The 14,680-nt window shown below is 42.0% G+C and overlaps 1 protein-coding gene across 4 annotated transcripts in view; it reads right to left on the reverse strand.

Annotated features, from left to right (window-relative positions):
- The window catches only part of KCNQ5 (potassium voltage-gated channel subfamily Q member 5), an 894,563-nt gene that overhangs the window by 258,957 nt on the left and 620,926 nt on the right, over positions 1 to 14,680 (reverse strand). For all 4 annotated transcript variants that reach the window (XM_075340207.1, XM_075340208.1, XM_075340210.1 and 1 more), the window contains exon 3: positions 7,094 to 7,220. In XM_075340207.1, the coding sequence (XP_075196322.1) occupies positions 7,094 to 7,220 (127 nt within the window). The remainder of the gene's footprint in view (positions 1 to 7,093; positions 7,221 to 14,680) is intronic.

The following is a 14,680-nucleotide window of genomic DNA, read 5'->3' on the forward strand; positions in this document are numbered from 1 at the left end:
AGCAAGGAAAGCACTAATTAGAGAAGCAGCCAAGAGGCCCATGGTCACTCTAGGGACGCTGCAGAGATCCACAGGTCAAGTGAGAAAATCTGTGCACAGGACAACTATTCGTTGTATACTCCACAATTCTGGCTTTTACGGAAGAATACAAGAAGAAAGCCATTTTTCAAAGCAAGCCATAAGAAATTCCATTTGCAGTTTGCAAAAAGCCATTTAGGGGACATAGCTAGCATGTGGAAGAAGGTGCTCTGGTCAGATGAGACCAAAGTAGAACTTTTTGTACTAAATGCAAAATGTTATTTGTGGTGGAAAACTAACCCTGCACATTTCTATGAAAACACCATCTCCACTGTCAAACATGGTGGCAGCAGTATCATGCTGTGGAGATGCTTTTTTTGAGCAGGAACTGGGAAGCTGATTAGAGTTGATAGGAAGATGGATGGAGCTAAATACAGGGCAATTTTGATGGGAAACTTGTTAGAAGCTGCAAAAGACCTAAGACTTGGGTGTAGGTTCACCTTCAAGCAAGACAACAACATATTGCCAGAGTTATAATTAAACAGTTTAAATCAAACTATACTCATGTGTTTGAATGGCTGTGTCAAAGTTCATACCTAAGTCCTATTAAGAATCTGTGCCAAGACTTGGAAATTGCTTCTCACAGATACACTGCATCCAATCTCACCATGCTAGAGCTATTTTGCAAAGCAGTATAAGCAAAAATTTCAGCTTCTAGATGTGCAAATCTGGTAGAGACATTGTCACGCTAGGTACAGGAAAGTACCAAGAGAATGGCGAAAGCGAAGGTAAGGTAAGCACTGTGTCTAGATAAGGGGGAGATGGTGACCCCTGATGAAACCTACGACTGGCTCCTGGCTTCCATCACCACCCTAGATAGGTCCCGCATCTATGCGCCGAAAAAGATACATGACCGGGCTGAGCCAAAAATAGTTCCTAGGTAGGGAACGGATGGGATGAGCGCCTAGTCAACCCCATTAACCCCTTCACGACCGCGGGCAGTAAAATTACGTCCTATTTTTAACGTGACTTAACGACCAGGGACGTAATTTTACTGCCTAAACTTCATTTGATTGCTGTGGCCATAGCAACGGCTTTCAAATGATGTCCCCTGCTGTTTCTTACAGCAGGGGACCTTTGCCTGACCCCATGGGGGGTGGCGGCGATCGATGTGATTGGCTGTTCAAATCTGAACCGCCAACCACATCGTTCGCACTAATTTTGGCAAAAATAATGCCCGAATTAGTGCGATACTGTGAGATCCTGCTATGATCTATTGTAGCAGCTACAGCAGATCATAGATGGATCTCAAACATGTCGCCCCCAGCCCCTGCAGCACTGATTGGAGCGATCGTGCTATGACGCGCAATCGCTCCAATCAGTGTGCAGTGGGGCGGTGTGATCTGCAGGTGGCCGCCCTCCCCAGGCCTGTGCTGGTCTGGGGACCCTCCCCCAACATGTCTGCAGCATGCACTGGCTGGTACTTTTGGTACCACGCCACCGCTGCTGCCGCCGCAGACGCCGCATCTGATGTCACCGCTCCTGCTCCAATGGTAAGTATTCCGCTCCCTGCGCGCTCCCGTGAAGGCCCCTGCGTGCTCCCGTGAAGGCCCCTGCGCGCTCCCGTGAAGGCACCCCCGATCTGCCCCCCTACGCCCGATCTGCCCCCCGGCATCCCGATCTGCTCCCCACGCGATTTGCCTGCCTCCTCTGTCATCTCTATTCTGCTTCCAAAGTTCCTTCCTTCTGGCTTTGCTTCTCCGCCCCCTCTGCTCTCCCTCTCTGCCCCCCCCCCTCTCCCCATCCCCCTCTGCAAATCCACCCCCCCCTCCCGACGTCCTCTTACCTGCCATCACGGGTCGTCCGAGGTCTTAACTGGCCCGATCACATCAGCCTCCATCGCTGGATCCTTCCTGCTGATCTGTCCATTGTCCTGCCTGCTGCTCGTGTAAAGCTGTCCATCTCACTGCCTTCTTGTTACTCTGGTCAGTGATCCTCTTGGTACTGTGAGTATAACTTTTTTTTTTTTTTCTTGTATCATGTCCATTTTTACACCTCATCTGTCCATGCGTCCCGCCGAGCGCTGATCAGGGTTGCAGATAACGGATCTGCATCCATGGTCAGTTTTCAGCTGGACTTTTTTTTCCCATATCCCCGACGCTTCTTGTATCTCATCTGTCCATGCGTCCCGCCGAGCGCTGATCAGGGATGCACATAACGTATCTGCATCCGTGGTCAATTTTTGGCATGACTTTTTTCCGTATTCGCGGCGCTTTTTGTATCGCAGCCGTCTGTGCGTCCCGCCGAGCGCTGATCAGGGATGCACTAACGGATCGGCATCCCTGCTCAATTTTTGGCTTGACTTTTTTCCGTATTCGCGATGCTTTTTGTATCGCATCCGTCCGTGCGTCCCGCCGAGCGCTGATCAGGGATGCACATAACGGATCGGCATTCCTGCTCAATTTTTGGCGTGACTTTTTTCCGTATACCCAACGCTTTTTGTATCTCATCTGACCATGCATCCTGCAGCGGCCGATCAGTGCACCGCGTCTGTGCGTTTGAAAAGTTAAATGGCGTTCCTTCTCTTCTGAGCCCCACCATGTGCCTAAACAATTACTTACGTACTCAGGAAAAATTGCACAATACGTTTTATGGTGCATTTTTTCCTGCTACCGTTGTAAAAAAAAAAAAAAGCTACCTGGTTGATACAAAAATTTTGTGGTTAAAAAAAAAAAAATAATTTTCCCGGTTCAACGTTATCAACTTCTGTGGAGCCCCTGGGGGTACAAGGGGCTCACCAAATATCTAGATAAATTCCTTGAGGGGTCTAGTTCCAAAATGGGGTAATTTGTGGGGGAGTTCCACTGTTTAGGCACCATAGGGGGTCTCCAAATGTGACATGGCGTCCGCTAATGATTCCAACCAATTTTGCTGTCAAATGGCGTTCCTTCTCTTCTGAGCCCCGCCATGCGCCCAAACAATTACTTTCCACCACATATGAGGTATCGTCGTACTCAGGAAAAAATGCACTATAAATTTTATGGTGAATTTTTTGCCGATACCCTTGCGAAAAAAAGCTACCTAGTTGAAGCAACAGTTTTGTGATAAAAAAATTTTTTTTTCCTTTTCACGGCTCAACGTTATAAACTTCTGTGAAGCCCCCAGGTGTTCAAAGTGCTCACAAAACATCTAGAAAAATTATTTGAGGGCTCTAGTTTCCAAAATGGGGTCACTTGTGGGGGAGCTCCATTGTTTAGGCACCTAAGGGGGTCTTCAAACACGACATGGCGTCTGCTAATGAGTGCAGCTAATTTTGCACTCAAAAATTCAAATGGCGCCCCTTGCCTTCCGAGCCTTGCCGTGTGTCCAAACATTTGATTTCCACCACATATGAGGTATCTGCGTACTCGGGAGAAAATGCACATTTTATGGTGCATTTTTTCCTGATACCCTCGTGAAAAAAAAGCTACCTAGTTGAAGCAACAGTTTTGTTGTAAAAAAAAATTATTTTCTTTTCACAGCTCAACGTTATAAACTTCTGTGAAGCCCCCAGGTGTTCAAAGTGCTCACCAAACATCTAGAAAAATTATTTGAGGGCTCTAGTTTCCAAAATGGGGTCACTTGTGGGGGAGCTCCATTGTTTAGGCACCTCAGGGGGTCTTCAAACCCAACATGGCGTCCTCTAATGAGTGCAGCTAATTTTGCGTTCAAAAATTCAAATGGCGCGCCTTCCCTTCCGAGCTCCGCTGTGCGCCCAAACAATTGATTTTTACCACATATGAGGTATCAGCGTACTCAGGAGAAAATGCACAATACATTGTAGGGTGCACTTTCTCTTTTCTCCCTTGTGAAAATGAAAATTTTATGGCTAAAGTAACATTTTTGTGTTAAAAAGTAAAATTTTCATTTTTTCCTTCCACATTGCTTTGGTTCCTGTGAAGCACCTAAAGGGTTAATAAACTTCTTGGATGTGGTTTTGAGCAGAGTGAGGGGTGCAGTTTTTAGAATGGGGTCACTTTTGGGTATTTTCTGTCACCTCGGCCTCTCAAAGTCACTTCAAATGTGATGTCCCTAAAAAAAATTATTTTCTAAATTTTGTTGGAAAAATGAGAAATTTCTGATGACCTTTGACCCCTTCTAACTTCCTAACGAAAAAAAATTTTGTTTCGAAGATTGCGCTGATGTAAAGTAGACAAGTGGGAAAGTTTATTTAGTAACTATTATGTGTGACATATCTCTCAGATTTATGGGCATAAATTTTCAAAGTTTGAAAATTGCGCAATTTTCAAAATTTTCACAAAATTTCCTAAATTTTCACAAATAAACGCAAAAATTATCGGTTTAAATTTACCACTGACATGAAGTACAATATGTTTCGAAAAAACAATCTCAGAATCGCCAGGATCCGTTGAAGCGTTCCAGAGTTATAACCTGTCAAAGTGACACTGGTCAGAATTGCAAAAAATGGCCCGGTCATTAGGGTGTTTTAGTGGCCGGGGTGAAGCTCTAAAAAACATGCAGGGAAATACACACGGGGAAAGTAAACAAATAACATCTCCAGATGACTCAATGAGAGGAACTGTAACAACAACAAAGTTTCTCCAGATGAATACAAGCTGACTGGTTGCACTGAAGACATCTTAAGGATATTAGACCTATCACCAGCACAAAGTAAAGGGGGAATGAGGGAATTGAAACACACAAAGGGAAGTGCTAAAGATTAACAGCTGAAAAGGTGAGGAAATCCGCAAGGCCCTAAACAGAAAGAGATACACCCCAAGCAGGGAAAAAGGGAAAGTCAGAGAGCAATGTTTGTAGCCAAATGCTGCCACCTTCTACAACCGGAAACTACAGGATTGTCTGTCATGCATGACACACCCATGACAGACATATCCCAAAAGACCTGTAAAATTAATTGCAGCAAAATGTGGTCTTACAAAGTATGGACTGAATAGAAATGCACGCCACAATTTTCAGATTTATATTTTTAAAATACTTAGAAAACCATGTATCACAAATACTTACAATGTTGTGTTGGTATATCACATAAAATACATTTAAGTCTGTGGATGTAACATGAATAATGTGGAAATGTTTACGAGATAGGAATAATGTTTCAAGGCACTGTCTATTTTCTATATTTTCATTTGTTTTAAGTGTAAATGAGTGGGTTGTTTTAAACTTTTAAATATAATTCTTATTTTTTTTAATAATTTTACTCGGTATGGCTGGTCTTCACAAGAGGACTAAGATGGCAGTCATAGAGGCCTACAGCAGGACCATGGCTGCCATGGGAACCCATCAACTCCCTGAAAATGCATCAAAGAGGGGCAATGACAGCCAGTGCATGAGCGCAATGTCATTCAATCCATTTAAATACTGTTATCAGTGATTGACAGTGGCATCTAAATGGTTAATGGCAGCAATCTTAGCTAGCTCCAATAACTTCTGTCACTGGCAGTGGATGGCTGTATAATGCATCCAATATTTACTAGGGAATGGTCTCTGCTCTTGAGCTCACTCCATACACCCTGCAGAAGACTTCTCATGTATGTGTCCAAGAATTTAATATGGAAATCCTCTTGACAGCAATGTCTGATGAACAATGCTGAACATGTGGGAAAAGAGCCTTACTGATGAACATTACAGATTTCTAAGAACAGATGCTTCAAAATTGTTATTACATGGGGAATACAAGTTTTTGCTAAACCAGACATGTCAGGGTTTAGGAAAGACTTTTATCAAGTATTAATCTAAAAAAACCCAATAGGGCAAAATGCATTTATTGCAATTATGTACCAGATATTTCACATCGTGACATAGGATCCCATTGTCTATCATTGTATTAATTTCCAATCAAGCTTCGCTGAACACAGCATCACAATCCTCATTGATATTTAGCTAAGCTTCCCTGCAGCTCTCTTTTAATAGGCTCTCGTCAGGATGCAACAGGCATAGATTCTCTATATTGCTTTAGGCAGCTCTGGTAGTAACAGCGATGATTTAGCAATATCAGAAACCTTACAGCAAGCGAGAGAAAGAATGTATTGCTTTGCTGTGACATAACACATAAATAATAAATGGGTGTTTCTTTTTGTTATTCTTGTCTTTATCTGTCACTAGCATGAATACCTATGGCACACTTACATCTGTCATACATACTGTTGCCATTAAAAGGAATCTGTCAGTAAATAAACCATCCTAAGCCAACTATGTGAGGATGTAGGTCATGGAAAGTTGAATAAAATGATACCTGGATATCTGCAATCCCATGTCTTATTCCAGAGAAATCAGAGTTTTTCTTAAAAATGTAAATTAACTGTTCAAGATTATGGGCCAGACATGGATCTGAATGAGAATCTGCCTCCAGAGCTTATTTTACATGAAAGGGGGCATTACCAGTGAGACATGTAATGACTAACAGTCTTTCCTCCTGATCTACATGTCTACAGTCGTAACACTCCCTTTCATATAAAAATAGCTCCATGTAGATCTATGTCCAACCCAAATCTAAATAATTCATTTACATATTTAAAAAGTGCATTTCTTTGGAATAAGATATATAGATTGTCATGGAGTAGAGATGAGCAGACTCGAATTTTAAAGTTCGGTGTTCTTACTGAACACAGACTTTACCAAAAAAATCAGTTTTTGAGTTTGGGAGCGTTACTTATGTAAACCACTAGAGTGAGAATTGCTGTGCTCGGGTACACTCGGTGCTCTGCCCAGTGCAAGCCACTTGCAGCATTTGAATGGCTTGAACTGGGGTAAAATCGCCATAATCGAATGTAGTGTCTACAAAAAAAATAAGAAAAAAGAAAAAACCCCGCCCTTCGTCACCCGGAAATGCTGTTTTTATGACCACCTGCATGTGGCTGGAGACCCAAACTGCCCAATCAGTGACTTCCAATGTGGTTCAGGTCAAGTCCCGGTCCAGAACTGAACTTTATCTAAAGTCCAACTAAATCTGTAGGACCAAAACTTCTACGGTTCCACTCATCTCTACTTCAGAGGGTTGATCCTACAGATAGATTTCCTTCAAGCAGTCCTTGTCCACAATTTGTCCCATGCTTACCTATTACACAAAATGGTTTTCGGGCATATCTTAACCTTCCCTGCCATCCTCGATAGCGACAGCAACAACCAGCAGACCATATTCGAATGATATACTCCAACCCGAACACGACAATCATTACAAATTCCTGAAAATAGAAGGTAGAACATTTTAAAATGCAATTAAATACTGTAAGTATTAGTAAGTAATAGGTATTATTTTGAGCTATTTTTTTTAATTGAAGCTTTTTATTTTTAGCAAAATCATAAAAAAAGACAATGTCAGTATGTAATTCCCAAAACCCATAAAAGCTAGGAATTTGTACAGAAATGGTTATATTAATGTATTATATATGCATTATATTTACCTTATTTTTACTGACTAGCAGAGTTTATTGGAGAGGACACATGTTTATAACAATTTCACTATATTTACTAATTTATTCACATAGACTGCCCATGCTTTTATGATCCATGCTTTTATTTAGACAAAAAAGGCTGACAGCACTTTCAAAATGCAGTCTGAACAGGTGCAAAACTCAATATGACATATACTGTAATAAGAAAAAAAGACAGTTGCCTCTGAAATGATAAAGCATGCAAGCAATGGATGTAAGAAAAACAATGAGTAAGGAAAGTATTCAGACCCCTTTAAATTTTTCACTCTTTGTTTCATTGCAGTCATTTGGTAAATTCCAAAAAGTGTTTTTTTTTCTCATTGATGTACACTCTGAAGCCCATCTTGACAGAAAAAAAACAGAAATGTAGATATTTTTGCAAATTTATTAAACAAAAAAACTGAAATATCACAGTCCTAAGACCCTTTGCTCAGACACTCATATTTAAATCACATGCTGTCCATTTCCTTGTGATCCTCCTTGAGATGGTTCTATTACTTCATTGGAGTCCAGGTATGCTTAATTAAACTGATAGGACTTGATTTGGAAAGGCTCACACCTGTCTATATAAAACCTCACAGCTCACAGTGCATGTCAGATCAAATGAGAATCATAAAGTCAAAGGAATTGCCCAGGGAGCTCAGGTACAGAATTGTGGCAAAGGCACAGATCTGGACAAGGTTACAAAAGAATTTCTTGAGTACTCATGGTTCCTAGGAGTACAGTGGCTTCCATAATCCTTAAATGGAAGAAGTTTGGGACCACCAGAACTCTTCCTAGACCTGGCTGTCCAGCCAAACTGAGCAATCATGGGAAAAGAACCTTGGTGAGAGACAGAAAGGAACCCCAAGATCACTGTGGTTGAGCTCCAGAGATGCAGTAGGGAGATGGGAGAAAGCCTTACAGTCAACTATTACTGCAGCCCTCCACGAGTCAGGCCTTTAAGGCAGAAAGGCCCGACGGAAGCCTCTCCTCAGTGCAAGACATATGAAAGCCCGCATAGAGTTTGCAAAAAAACACATTTAGGCTATGTGCACACGTTGCATACTTCATTGCAGAAATTTCTGCAGTGATCTGAAGAGCACACGTGCGCTTCAAATCACTGCCGAAAATGTCCGTAGTGAAAAAAAAAAAGTCGATTCCATGTGCTCTGCCTGCAGCTCCTGCCATAGACAGAGCAGGGGCTGCCGACAAAGTGCACGGAAGAAGTGACATGTCACTTCTTAGAACGCGCGCTTCGGGCAGTAGCCGCAGCGCTGCGCTCTAAGACGCCACGTGCACACGGCCCCTGCACAATCTCCATAGATTATGCAGGGGACACAGGACGCATGCAGTTACGCTGCGCTACAAAACGCAGCGTAACTGCATGTAATTACGCAACGTGCGCACATAGCCAAAGGACTCCCAGACAATGAGAAATAAGAGTTTCTGGTCTGATGACACAAAGATAGAACTTTTTGGTGACAATTCTAAGCGGTATGTGTTGAGAAAAACAGGCACTGCTCATCACCTGCTCAATACAATCCCAACAGTGAAACATGGTGGCAGCATCATGCTATAGGGGTGTTTTTAAGCTGCAGGGAAAGGACGACTGATTGCATTTGAAAGAAAGATGAATGCAGCCAAGTACAGAGATATCCTTCTGGAAGAAAACCTCTTCCAGAGTGCTCTGGACCTCAGACTTAGCCAAAGATTCACCTTCCAGCAAGACAATGACACACAGCTAAAATAACAAAGCAGTGGCTTCAGAACAACTCTGTGACCATTCTTGACTGGCCCAGCCAGAGTCCTCACCTAAAACCAAATGAGCATCTCTGGAGAGACCTGAAAATGGCTGTCCACCAACGTTCTCCATCCAACCTGACAGAACTGGAGAGGATCTGCAAGGAAGAATGGCAGAGGATCCCCAAATCCAGGAGTGAAAAACTTGTGGCATCATTCCCAAGAAGACTCATGGCTGTACCAGCTCAAAAGAGTGCTTCTACTCAATACTGAGCAAAGGGTCTGAATACTTATGACCATGTGATATTTTTCAGTGTTTCTTGTTTAATAGATTTGCAAATTTCTGGGTTTTTTTCTGTCAAGATGGGGTGCAGAGTTTACATTAATGGGAAAAAAATGAACTTTTTTGAATTTACCAAATGGCTGCAATGAAACTAAGAGTGAAAAATGTACAGGGGTCTGAATACTTTCCGTACCCATTGTAGATATGCATTACTGCTTAAGGAAATGTAGGAAAAATTAAGATTTTTAGTCTTAAAAATGGCCATTTAATATCTGCCTAGTAGCCACGTCAAGGCATATCTCATTATTGGGAACCTAAACTAAACTGAGCCTCTTTTTGAGTTATAAACCTCAATGTGGATGGGTAGATAGGAACCTGCTACTGAAGAATAAAATCACCTGTGGCCATTTTTGTATGCTAAATACCTCAATTTTTCCTACATTTCCTTAAGCAATAATGCATGTCTATATTTTTGCATTCATTGTTTGCATGTTTTAGCATTTTAGAGTGCAACTGTCCTTTCATTATTATTATATGCCATGCTTTTATTGGTTATAAATTGTACAATAAACAGCACAATAAAAAAGATGACGTTACAAACAGTGCCCATGGACATTACTTGAGTCGAGATACTTTTATCAGTGGCAGCCTCTTAGTGGTATTTTTATCTAATGGCAGTACCAGAATTCTCCCCCTAGAGCAGATATTGGGGAAATGAAGGAGGCATCATGTAGGATTTTAACATGTTCAATCCAGATGAAAATAAGCAATCGTCTGGATTATTCCTCTCTTCTTATTAGAACAAGTGAATGCACAGTAAAGCCAAGCGTGCATGTGTGGGAGAACTGTGTGACGAATAACAGCTATTATAAGTGATTATGAGTGTATCATCAAACACAAGTACTAGTTTCCTCTACATTCTGACAGCTAACGGTCATGTCAAAAAAGCCTCAGCATATATATTTCTATATTTATAACCGAACATAAGAATAATGATCCAAGTCCATACTAAACAGGTTTGCATCAAAGATAGGCAAAAATAACCAAAACAATGAAGAAAAGAGACACTAAAAATGTAAAGCATCTTTTATTTGAATACTCTCAAAAAACACAAAATTTAGATTATTACTCATTCTACAACAACACCTTAGAGCAAATGCACATCTATTTGGGTAGATTACATAGAATATATAATTCTTAGCTTTTTGGTTTATTAAAGGGCTTTACAAAATGATTTTCAGAATAGAAAGAGCCATAGAAGTAGTAAAGGGGGTTATAATGAATGGTTACAAGGAAGCCAATCAGCTGTGTGGGAGGTTGTGGTGCGCCTGTGACATATCCCTTTCTGTGTTTCACTGATCCACACTGATTAGCTCTAGAAATGTTTACACACATTCATTTTTCCTATATGAAAAATTTACACTAAATACACAATGAAATTTTAATATGTTTTAAGTTTGGAAATTTTGGTGCAGTTATGGCTGTAGGCTTCCCTCCTTACATGAAATAAATGAATTGTATAGTGAAAATCTCAAAAAGGGAAGATATGAAACAGCAGATTACGCATTTCAAGGCTAAAATACCTCGTAGTCACAATTTGATTAAGAGGCATTTTAGACTCGAAACACGTACACTGCTGCTTTGTGTCTTCCTTTTTATAATTTATTTTTAGCTTGAAGAAATAAAAGTTGATGCTTAAGAAGTGCTGTATCTCTTTTTGTGGAGTATCCAGTTGGACCTTTTCATCCAGGGCACTCTTACAGATGGGCGAGCTGGACTCTCTCTCATTCTCTTCTTTTGAAAATCCACATTTCCAAGACAGAAAGAGCATGCTGTAGTTTTGAAAATATGTAGCATGACTACACTTAGCTGCACATTTTTGTAAGATGTAAGTGACTGCGGTCTGTTTAAAGCTCATTCTCTAATTTTGTACTGCAATTTATTTTGTAAATTTTGAGTGTAAATGCAACAATTAAAATTCTACAGCAAATGAGGTATATTCTGTAAGTAGTGTTATATGCAGAATAATGGATGTGTAAGTAATGTTATTAGCAGAACAGTGTTTCGTTTAAGTATTATTATGCGTAGAATAGTGGCTAGTGTAAATGTTATGTGCAGATGTGCCGAACAGTGATTGTGTATTCTGTGCAGAATAGCGGATTGTGTATTCTGTGCAGAATTCTGTGCAGAACAGTGGATTGTGTATTCTGTGCAGAACAGTGGATTGTGTATTCTGTGCAGAACAGTGGATTGTGTATTCTGTGCAGAACAGTGGATTGTGTATTCTGTGCAGAACAGTGGATTGTGTATTCTATGCAGAACAGTGGATTATATATTCTATGCAGAACAGTGGATTGTGTATTCTGTGCAGAACAGTGGATTGTGTATTCTATGCAGAACAGGGATTGTGTCAAGTGTTATGTACAGAATAGAGGATTGTGTAAGTGTGGCGCCCCTGACCTGGTCAGGCACCACTGAGTACTGCACCCATGCTGGGGCAGTGCTTCCAGGTAATCCTAAAGGCTGGAATAGGGTGTGTACGCACAGACACATAGCAACCAAGTCTCCCACACCTTGAGAGGGGATCCTTGGGTAGACTCAAGAGGGGGCTTGCCTCCACATCTCATCAAGGGGTGTAGTGGAGGGGTTGGGAGCTAAGATGCAGAGGCAGAAAGAAAAGGAGTGGAGCGAGCCAGTCTAGTAGTGGTGAGCGGCGGTTACTAGGAGACGCAAACGCGCGCTCACACTAGTCAGACCCTGCACGTGGAGTAGCCGTTAGTGTGGGAGAACGGTTACCAGTCAGTCATTCAGAAAGACAGAGAGAGTCAGTCGAGTACGGGGTCTCCTGGTGACTAGGCACGTACAGGATACAGGTTCCCAGAGCAGGCTCAAGTTTAACTACCTGCTAAACCTGCCAGGTGAGGGTACTAAAAGTACCTCACCAACCACACAGAGTCCGTGCCTCAGCAGCAACGCAGTGATCCATAAGGAAATATAGCCAGAAGCCATTTCACCTGGTCCACGCTGCCGGCAAACGATCCATAAAGGGGAGAAAAGGCAGTAGCAACTTCCCTGGATAGACCCCACGGTACTTCAGGTCAGGGGTTATCTGAAAAAAGAAGTGCTCGGACGGCGAGTTAATGGTTACCCTCAGACTGGCTCAAAATTATACCTGGTTCTACCTGGTTTATTGCAGCATCGCCCGGGTCAGCTCACAACAACAGCACAATGAGTAAAAATAAGTTAAAGACTGTTGGACTCTGCCTGAGTTATTCTGGGACCTGTTGTTCTACACACCTGAGCCCCTGGGGTCAGCCTCACTCACGGGACGCCACACCATCCGACTGCAGACTCCATCAGCCCCAGACGCTCATTAAACCTGCAGTGGCGGTCACCCATATTCCTGACCGCAAACCGTGAGTGGCGTCACGATAATAAAACTTAACTTACCTGTAGCCAAATACACAGAAGAAGGTCCTGTGGCGTCCCTGAAGCTGGAGCGGCATCCCTTGGGGCGACACATAAGTATTATGTACAGAATAGTGGATTGTGTGTTATGTACAGAATAGTGGATTGTGTATGTGTTATGTACAGAATAGTGGATTGTGTAAGTGTTATGTACAGAATAGTGGATTGTGTAAGTGTTATGTACAGAACAGTGGATTGTGTGTTATGTACAGAATAGTGGATTGTGTAAGTGTTATGTACAGAACAGTGGATTGTGTGTTATGTACAGAATAGTGGATTGTGTAAGTGTTATGTACAGAACAGTGGATTGTGTGTTATGTACAGAATAGTGGATTGTGTAAGTGTTATGTACAGAACAGTGGATTGTGTGTTATGTACAGAATATTGGATTGTGTAAGTGTTATGCACAGAATAGTGGATTGTGTAAGTGTTATGTGCAGAACAGTGGGTTGGGTATTGTGTGCAGAACAGTGGATTGTGTGTTGTGTACAAAGAGTGGATTGTATAAGTATTGTTATATGCACAACAGAGACGTTGGTTGAATTTACAATATACCAACAGTCTAATCCACATCAATCTAATATTGATGGTCTTTACTGGGAACACTTATTGTGATGTTGCACACAGTTCACACACAGCATTATTAGGGGGTTACGCACCCGCTTTGCTAGTCTCCAAGGTAGCACACAGGAGCACGGTTGTATAAAAAAAAACATCCAGGTTGCTTTATTCACACCTCATAAAGCATGCCACAGGTACAGGAAACAAACAGCAGTTCAGTGCAGGAAAGCAACATTTACATTTCCCAATACGGCACTTCAGGGTCAGACCAGTATCAAGGCTTCTCACAAGAGGTTCCCACTGACCCCCAGTCAGCTGTAGCTAAGCCCCTCTCACTCTCTTGAGTCATTTCCTTCAGAGAGGCTTCAAAACCTCTGTTGGCAGATGAGCAGCCTCTCCACACTGGCTGCTTCTCAGACATACACACACTCTCTCTTGTGCCAAATATTAGACTTCATTTTAGAAGTCAGCAGTGACACCTCCAACACACCCATGTGGATGTATGTGGATGGCCAGACCCGCCCATCTCTCCGGCCATCCATGATACTGGGCCGTATAAACACCATACTAAGAACCTGTGGCACCACAGGTACCAGCATGGAGTTCCAGAATCACACAACTTCCGTGGTACATACCAACCATTCACAATCAGGCCGGTCACCTTGTCACATTTTTTAATACTTGATAACCCTTTTAAGTGCTTAACAGTTTTTAAATGGTATTGATGAATCTCTAATATGTTACCACTGTCTCCATATATCAGATTGTTTACCCCTTTTCCTCTTCTCCAAAATGGTTACCGCAGTGGTTTATGGAGTATTGTGGAGCATCTGAACCACACTTCTACCTTTTCTCTGCTGTAGGGTGGACCATCACAGATTAGATAGATTACCATCACAAGTAGTTACATGACTACCCTATAAGTAAATTTCTGACTACAACTAATGACACCGATATGTGGCCCAAAATCTTGTGATCTGTTGGACCTTATAAGCACAGGCCCAAAGTAGTTTGTACTGTAAAACTTGCATTTTGACCACCTCATAAAAACTCTGTGCACAAATACTCTTAAGGGTACTTTACACGCTGCGATATCAGTACCGATATCGCTAGCTAGCGTACCCGCCCCGTCGGTTGTGCGTCACGGGCAAATCGCTGCTCGTGGTGCACAACATCG

This window comes from Anomaloglossus baeobatrachus, chromosome 3 (genome assembly GCF_048569485.1).
Source record: "Anomaloglossus baeobatrachus isolate aAnoBae1 chromosome 3, aAnoBae1.hap1, whole genome shotgun sequence".
Classification (NCBI taxonomy): Eukaryota; Metazoa; Chordata; class Amphibia; order Anura; family Aromobatidae; genus Anomaloglossus; species Anomaloglossus baeobatrachus.